Source organism: Paramisgurnus dabryanus, chromosome 9 (assembly GCF_030506205.2).
Source record: "Paramisgurnus dabryanus chromosome 9, PD_genome_1.1, whole genome shotgun sequence".
NCBI classification, from domain to species: domain Eukaryota; kingdom Metazoa; phylum Chordata; class Actinopteri; order Cypriniformes; family Cobitidae; genus Paramisgurnus; species Paramisgurnus dabryanus.
Genome location: NC_133345.1, coordinates 33,223,601 through 33,231,819, shown reverse-complemented (window position 1 = coordinate 33,231,819; position 8,219 = coordinate 33,223,601). Strand labels below are relative to the sequence as shown.

General features: G+C 35.8%; 1 protein-coding gene across 3 annotated transcripts; it reads right to left on the bottom strand.

Moving 5' to 3' along the window:
- On the bottom strand, nucleotides 1-7,045 carry rpp25b (ribonuclease P/MRP subunit p25, b). 3 transcript variants are annotated; one of them, XR_010529070.2, is made up of 5 exons: nucleotides 5,334-7,045; nucleotides 2,905-3,214; nucleotides 1,935-2,749; nucleotides 637-726; nucleotides 1-458 (listed from the first exon to the last, which is right to left on the bottom strand). XR_010529070.2 is itself a non-coding variant. In XM_065258002.2 (3 exons), exon 3 carries the CDS (start codon nucleotides 2,627-2,629, stop codon nucleotides 2,006-2,008), a length of 624 nt encoding a protein of 207 aa, XP_065114074.1. In that variant the 5' UTR covers nucleotides 2,630-2,749; nucleotides 2,905-3,214; nucleotides 5,334-7,044; the 3' UTR covers nucleotides 1,473-2,005. The 3 variants fall into 3 exon arrangements, 1 of the variants encoding a protein (XP_065114074.1); XR_010529069.2 differs by having other exon boundaries at nucleotides 5-726; XM_065258002.2 differs by lacking the exons at nucleotides 1-458; nucleotides 637-726 and having other exon boundaries at nucleotides 1,473-2,749; nucleotides 5,334-7,044.
- Between the last annotated feature and the right edge of the window lie 1,174 nt (nucleotides 7,046-8,219).

Here is an 8,219-nt window from a genome sequence, read left to right as displayed (position 1 = left end):
TAAACACTGAAAGTTTTGTCAGTATGTTGAACAGCAGTAAAGTTTCTTTCTTACTGTTATGCAAGTAGCAAATTATTTATTTACCCAAAGTTGCAGAAGAAAACATACATAAAACATACATTTATGTTTGTACAACGTGATGCTCTGAACAGGTGAATCTCAGGTGAAAACATGCTCAGGTTTCAACCCCCAAAAAACCCAAAAGAATAAAATGTTGCATATTTTCAAAATGATATTATGCAGATTGTAACTTTTAAATAATATTATTTACATAACAAGTATAAATGATTTGGCCTTATTTCAGCAATGAGTGTTTTAAAGAAAAGATGCTCAACTGTCAACAATAAAGGAAGATAATAAAGGGTCAAAAACCATTTTCAGCAAATAAATACAGATTCATGAGACTCACACACACAACCATCCAACTTTTTCTCTTCATGTAGGTCAGATTTGATTTGCTGTGATAAGAAAAGTAAATGTTAACACCCAGCAAGAAATTTAAAGGTGTTTAATCAAGGGAAAATTTGGACTGTCAGTGATGTCTAACCACAGCCCAAAAATAAATGAAATACATTTTAATGAAATAAATCAATAAATGAAAGCAAACAGCTTGTAATCACTGTTGACTTTGCTTACATGATGGAATATCAGACATCTCACAAGCAGTGGCGGATTTAGCAAATTGGGGCCCCAAGGCGATGGTATGTATGGGGCCCCCCATCCGATCTATAAAAGAGAACGATAAAAGTTTTTTTTACTCCAAAATGAAGATGGAAAGCAGAGAACACACAAACTGTAGCACTACACAAACCAATAGAGAATAAGGCAATGGGGCAAAAACGAAGAGTAAATTAGGGAGAAAAAAAAAATGTAAATCTGATGCTGCACAAAAACTAGCAAAGCATCAAAGCCAATTTCACATGCCCAGTACTGTGATAAAAGTTAAACAAAAATCCACTCCAGAATCACTTTTTTTATTGAAAATAAGTAATTGTATGTGTGTTTCCTCAAATCAGTTTTGAGTTTTTGAAAAAAAATAATTGGCAATTAAAGAGTAAAAATTCTGGATTTTTTATTAAACATTTAGCAGTTTTAATCAGGACTGAGGTTGATTAACAGATTTATTCAGATTTTTACAGCAGTTTAATTTAATGGATGTTTACTTCACGAACATAACGAAAGGGTTGTGAATTTGCCCACAGTGTATTGTTGAGTTTTTAAGAAAAAAATTCAAAGCATTTTCCAAAAATATGTGTCAAAATAAGATTTGTCACCAAAAATCATTCCATTTGCTGAAACACAGAGAAAGTTGTTCCCAACATAACATAAGGGTTAAATTAGTTTTTTTTTGTTGTAAAGTTATTTATTTGGTTGGTTGGGGGCCCCCTAATATGATCGTTGATAGGGGGCCCCAAGCAGCCACCTACCTTTGCCTCTATGTTAAGACACAAGTAATTTTGACAAAAAAAACATGTAAACAAATTTAAGTTTATTTTGGCTAGTAGTGGGCTACTCATAGCCAGGTCTAACCTAGATGGTGAAATGGCACCTATTGCTTGCTGGGCATGTCAAGCAACCTGCGGATCTGACTTTACTTATATATCTCATATCACTTCATTTTCTATTATGCATTCGGCAGACGCTTTTATCCAAAGTTGCATTACAACATATACATTTTTCATCACTATATGTGTTCGAACCCATGACCTTTTACGCTGTTAACGCAATGCTCTACCACTGAGCTATACAGGAGTGCGCTCATATTTGTGAATTAATTTCTATGAATGTTATTAGTTATATATAACTTTAAGATGTTGACTGAAAGTGAGTTTGTAAAATCATAAAGATCAAAGATTCTTGACATTTTACTTCACTGTTACACTAAGAGTTCAGCTGAGAAGTAAAAACGTGAGTTTGTTTTGAGAAAGACTCACAGATTCTCTGGATGAGAACCGATCGAGTGCCTTCATTGGTTGTTGTTGACCGTCACACGTATCCATAAAGCTCATAGGCACTGTTTTTTTGCCTGTGGCTCTACCAGAGAACCAAATGAGTCTATAGATCTTTTCTCCATCGCACATGAAGCCTCTTCTCCATTTCTCTCATCCCAGACAGTCTCCGGAGGCTGATATCCCGGTTCTAGAGGATCAAGAGGATCTTTGGAGAGCAGAATGCTGATGGATGGAAGAGTCCGGTGTACGGTCATCTCCGAGTCTCCTCCTTCCTGACTCTCCCAGACCTCTCGTACACTCTTGTATTGCAGTTTGGTAATCTGATGAAGACCACCGATCTTCCTCTTCATGATCTCGGCACAGGTGATGGTTTTGGTGACGGCTCGGCCCGACCCACTGAACACGACCCGTCTCAGTCCCGTCTGACCACCGTCGCGGGCCTCGTCCTGCATACGTGTCATGGCAAATCCCATGAGATTGCGAATTTTGCTGCCCTCTTTCACCTTCATTTCCAACACACCTGCCGGCAGTCCGGGAAACGGGCTCAAACTTTCCTCTTCGATTCGACACACTTTCTTGAAACGGACCGCGTGACCGTGCTTGAGCTCAAGGTTTGCTGGTGGGGTCGGGGAGGTGGAGGCACACAGGCAGGCTTCCCGATTGGCATTCGCCTCCATGACAGGATATTTTGGACTGCTAAATGTGCCAAACAGACAATCTTTCCATCATTTTAAATACTCAGTGCTGTCTCTTCGAGTCTTGTGCATGTCCTGCAGGTAAAATGCATCCACAGAAACCTGAAAATAGAGTTAGAGAGCATCATGTCTGTAACACTGGCATTTCATAAGCATAGAGAAATAATGCACAGAGGAAATAAACCATTTGACAACATCATCAGACAAAGCTTAAAACCGTCTTAAATATTACACAAAGCTGAATGGGTTTAAATTACCAACGTGTCTCCTGAAGCAGTCAAGCAAGTGAGGCTGTTATTAACTTTTCTTCTGGAGTTTAACTTTCAGAGCACAACACATTCAATATTAAGAAATGATCCAGATTGAAGTCTCTTGTCTCCTTCAGACCTCTCTGTCCTCCTGATTTCCGTCTCACTGTGGAGATGTGGCCACTGGAGAGCATCTTTCTCACGTTCACTGCGTTTCTCTGTTCCTCCTCTTCCTCCACGTGCCGGTGGCTTCTTCAGAGCTGTGATCGCTCCGTATCTCTGCTGGCACTCCTGCTGCTTCATACATGCAGGCGGGGAACTGAGAGAGAGAGAGAAACAGAGAGAGAGAGAGAGAGAGAGAACCCTGTCTTCTTAAAGTCACAGTAGCCTAGTGCCAGATTAATAATCTTACTCATGGGTCTTCAACAGGGGGTCGAGAGGCTCTTGGGGGTTCATGGGGGTGTTACCGGGGGTCCAAAATCAGATTTTTTTTTTTAAAGAAATTTAAACAGGGATAAACCAAAAAGCATTCATAGGCTTTGCTTTTAGTGAAAATTAAGACTTCATTAAAATAAAGAGAATACATTCATTCACATTTTAAAATGTATTAAGTAACATTTAATGTTGAACAGCATGTGACTGTGTATAACCAAAATGATTGCTTTAATGTTTTCATGATTTGTGTATAGACGGTTTCAGCAGTAACAACATAAACAAGCGGCGTTCGTGGTCTACACATAACTTCAGGTAAACTCCGCTAAGAATAAATAACAACAAAGTTCTTTAAACGTAGTTTATTTATATAACAAGCAAAAAATCAACACATAGATTACCTAGGAAACCAAAACATTTGTTATTTTTGATGAGGCATTTGTTCAAGAGATCCGTTTAGCAACTAGTCAGACCATTAAAAAACGAAACCAGAAGTAAAGTTTGGATCCAGACGTATATCGTGTCAGGGCACGTGCGTCCGATGAAACCGTCTATGAACAGCACGCAGTGTGAAAAGCTGTGCAATGTATACGCAAAATTACAATTTTGCAGTCCTTTTCCATTCACTTAATACGGCGCATCTTTTCGTGTCATTTTATGCATTGTTTTTTTCAGTTTTTTAATCATTGTCGCTTGGGTTTGGGGTTAGAAAAATTTTTTATTACATAAAATCATATCCTAACACAAGCCCCAATTTTAAGCCCAACTCCAAGCGAGCATGGTTTAAAAATAGACAAAAACATGAAGAAACTGATATGTTAAAAGGCACCTATTTCACAAAGTTATTTTGTGTATTTGGTATAATACAATGTGTTTGCGTGGTTTTGTACAAAACTCATCTGGACGTTGTGATTGGCATGAATACCTCTGACGTCAGGCGGAAATGTGACGCTACCATGTTTGAAAGATTCGCTCACAATGCAATGCTAACAGGAGTTAACTTACAGGCTGTGAGTCTGAAGCGGGAGAGATTATGATAATGTCGGTCTTTACTACATCACCAATCCCAGGAAGTAAACTGTTGCCTACAATCCGTGTGTTTGTCGTTTACTTTGGGGTTTGCATATCGTTATGAACTATAACACACTTACAAACTAAAGAAAAAAACTAAAGATAATTGGTTCTCTTTAAATGACATCATAAAGCAAATCCCAAATCTAACCCCAAACACGAGACAATAGTTTAAAAGTGAGAAACTAATGTAATAGTTGCTTGTGGGAGTTCTCGGGGCATAAAACTAAATATAACTTTATGAATATATAAATAAAACCCTCGGACACGGACGAGTTCTTCTTTACCGCCTGTTTATTTTTCTTTTTCTCCTCCTCCTTCCGACTTCCCCTCCTCATAATAAAAGTCCTCACAACAACATCCACTTTAACACAAGTATATACTGCTAAATTAACATTGAGATATTCAAATATAACATCAGCATTAATCTTTTAATATAATGTGCTATACTTTGAACTTTTTCACTTTTAACTCTTATACTTTTAACTCTTACACTAATATAAAACTACACAAAAGATGTGGTGTATTAAGTGAACAGGAAGGACTGGCGTATCATATGCACTCAAATTGGGAATTTGGCATATATATTGCATAACTTTTCACACTGCGTGTTATTTAAACGCCCTTCATGAGAATGGGTTGCAGTAATGTAACGGCCGTAACAAAGTATATCCAGTCTTAATTTAATACATGTTCTGGTCCTGCTCTTCATCTTTATCCATTAATGGGTCCATGGCTTGAAAAAGGTTGATCTTAATAACTAGCATGACTATGAAAAACAATCTTTTTAGAAAACATTTATTTTGTTCAAAATGGGAAAATATTTGGGAATGCATCTAATACAGATAATTTATTTTGTTAGTGTGTGCATTACATTAAATGATGTTGGCTCTAGAAAAATGAGCTTGAACCCTGAAACCTTTTTACATACTCACCTGATACTGGCCAATGGGTGACACATTTGCCTCGGAGCGACCATGACTGTTCATATTCCTAGAGTTTGTCTTCCCAGCCATGGACAAAATAATAAGAGCAATATATTAAATAATAATATTAGCAATATATATTTCTCAATTGCTGGCAGGTCTGAACAGGATTAGATGTATGTCAATACTGATCCAGTGATTTTTGTTTTTAAGTGCAAATGAAACTCTTTATTGGAAATTATTTTCATCTTGAGAAGACACAGATCAGAATACAAAACCTTTACCAGTTTAAGCCAATAGCTTCACAACAATTAGTTTTTCTATTCAGAAGACATCCTGGTTCTGGACGAACACTAACAATGTAGCAGAACCTCTGGGACTCCTATAGATGAATTTTCAGCAGATGAATGAACGTGTGAATAAAATGAGCAGAAATCTAATTGAAAACATCCTTCAGCGGGCTGCTCAAAGTCAAGCTGTTTAAATGCACTCAGCTCAACGGCTGCCCCTTTACAAGCATTTGACCATTACCATTTGCATAATGTGATGTTAATGGTCTTTAGAAAAGAGCAGTCTTGAGAACGTGTGTGTCTCCTGTTCAGCTGAACATAAACTAAGATGGATTTTAAGCACTCATTTTGTCTTCATATAATATATTTTAAAGCAGTTAAAATTCAATATTATTTACTGTTTAATTAAGCATCAGTGGTTTGACTTTAATATGTCAATATCTGGGGACTTAAATACCAATGTGAGATATTTAAGTAAAAAAATCTATTTATTTTTCATAGTTAGGTAAGTGCAGCTTTCAGAACTGTCATGTCCATAACAGAGCAATGTCACATCCATAACATTGTTTCTTTCCCATAAATGTGCAGAAAATATGTATTCTTGTTAATGTTAGTTAATGTCAATAGAGTTAATCATGTTAATTCATGGTGCATTAATAAATGTTAACCTTTACAATGCTTGAGTTTAAAAATGTATAAGACATGAACAAAGACGAATTAATGCTGTAAAAGTATTGTTCATTGTCAGTTTATGTAAGCTGCATTAACTAATCGTTAAAGGGGACATTTCACAAGACTTTTTTAAGATGTCAAATAAATCTTTGGTGTCCTCAGAGTACATATGTGAAGTTTTAGCTCAAAATACCATTTAGATCATTTATTATATCATGTTTAAATTGACATTAAATTAACAATTAAAATGAGCCGTTTTTGGGTGTGTCCTTTAAAATGCAAATGAGCTGATGAAATTCAAACACTGATCACCATAATGGTGGTTTGTTTAAATTTTCTCTCTCTCTTTCTCTCTCTGAACTAAATGGCAGTGCCATGGTTGGATAGTGCAGATTAGGGGGTGGTGTTATTATTATAATAAGATCCCCTTCTGACATCACAAGGGGAGCCAAATGAGGTATGAGGTATTTTTTCACATGCTTGCAGAGAATGGTTTAATAAAACAAAAAGTTACTGGGTTGATCTTTTTCACATTTTCTAGATTGATAGAAGCACTGGGGAAAAGGCAGATTTTCATGATATGTCCTCTTTAACAAATACAACTTTATTGTACGTGTAAGTGTTCCAATAAAATACTATTTGTTCTTTGAAGACCTGTCCCTTCTTCATTTGTTAGGTATTATTGCTTCTGGTTTGTGCATTTTAAATCACATAATTCCTCCAATATTTTTGATGTCTCTGCATGCATGTTTCAATCTAAAATAGAAAACGTGAGTAAAAGACTTATATTTTTCTGAAGTCTGGATTCTGGACTCTCATTGGGAGTTTAAAAAATATAGACAGATGTTCAATATATCGGTAATAAATGAATTCTGTAAGAAATTATGTTTTCATTTTTGACTGATAATGTCACATCCATAACACTGGAATTGCTCCCCAGCATTGGCAAGTTCTGCAAAGGAAAAAAAAAGAGAAAAATGTCATTTTCTTCACATACTACATTCAGTTTTAGATTAACACATTAAATTCTGATTTATAAGCACAGATTAGTAAGAGTTTCCTCTTTCTTTTTGTGTTAATGCAGTGACAAAGTTCAGCTCACCGAAGCCTTCATGTAATTTCCTCTCAGTGTGAATCATTGAGCCATGAGATTGTGCGGTGAGTTATTTGGGTTTTTTAGGAGTCTGGTTAGCGCTGTTTGCTCTGTCACTTAACCACACGATCAGCATAGACAGCAGAGGTTTCACAGGCCGATCCCACTGGAGACGAATCAGACTGAATGAAGCCTGAGCCAATGAGAGTTGACAGTTCATTCAACCTGAACCAATGAAGTGTCTGTGAGAGAAACTCATTCATATTCAAATTCCCAAAGGAATGTAAAAAAAGGTTAAAAAGTCATTTCATTCAATTCCATTGATTCATAACAATACATCATAAAATCTATTTCTGTTTCTTATTGTGTTGGTTTTGTTTATCAGACAAAATATCTGAATCCAACACGACACATTTAATTCGGATGCACAATAATTTAATGCAGCTTTTTAAATAGATTAAATAATGGTGATTTTTAATATCATACATTGTCATTATTGACACATTCATGTGGTAAAAAAGTAATTTTAAGTTTTACTACATTTAAATGAAAAAAATATTATTATATTTTGTTATGCCCTCTGTTTCTACATCCGTTTTATATCTAAAAATCTTATATGATATGATTTTCACAAAAACAAACAACTACTGCCTCTGATGTGAAATTTGCTCTGGTGTCAATAACTGATAAAATCTAACCATTTAGTTTAGTCATTTTTTGAAAAGTTTCATTCAAAATTTTAATTTTTTTTTGAGAGTTCACAAAATCCCTTCCAGGAAGATTTTCTTCTAAAAATATATAAACATACAAATATATCAAATGAAAGAACAGACCCTCTGC

Excerpts from the sequence above, each read along its gene's own strand:
- rpp25b (XM_065258002.2), bottom strand. The coding sequence starts at position 2,629 with ATGGAGGCGAATGCCAATCGGGAAGCCTGCCTGTGTGCCTCCACCTCC.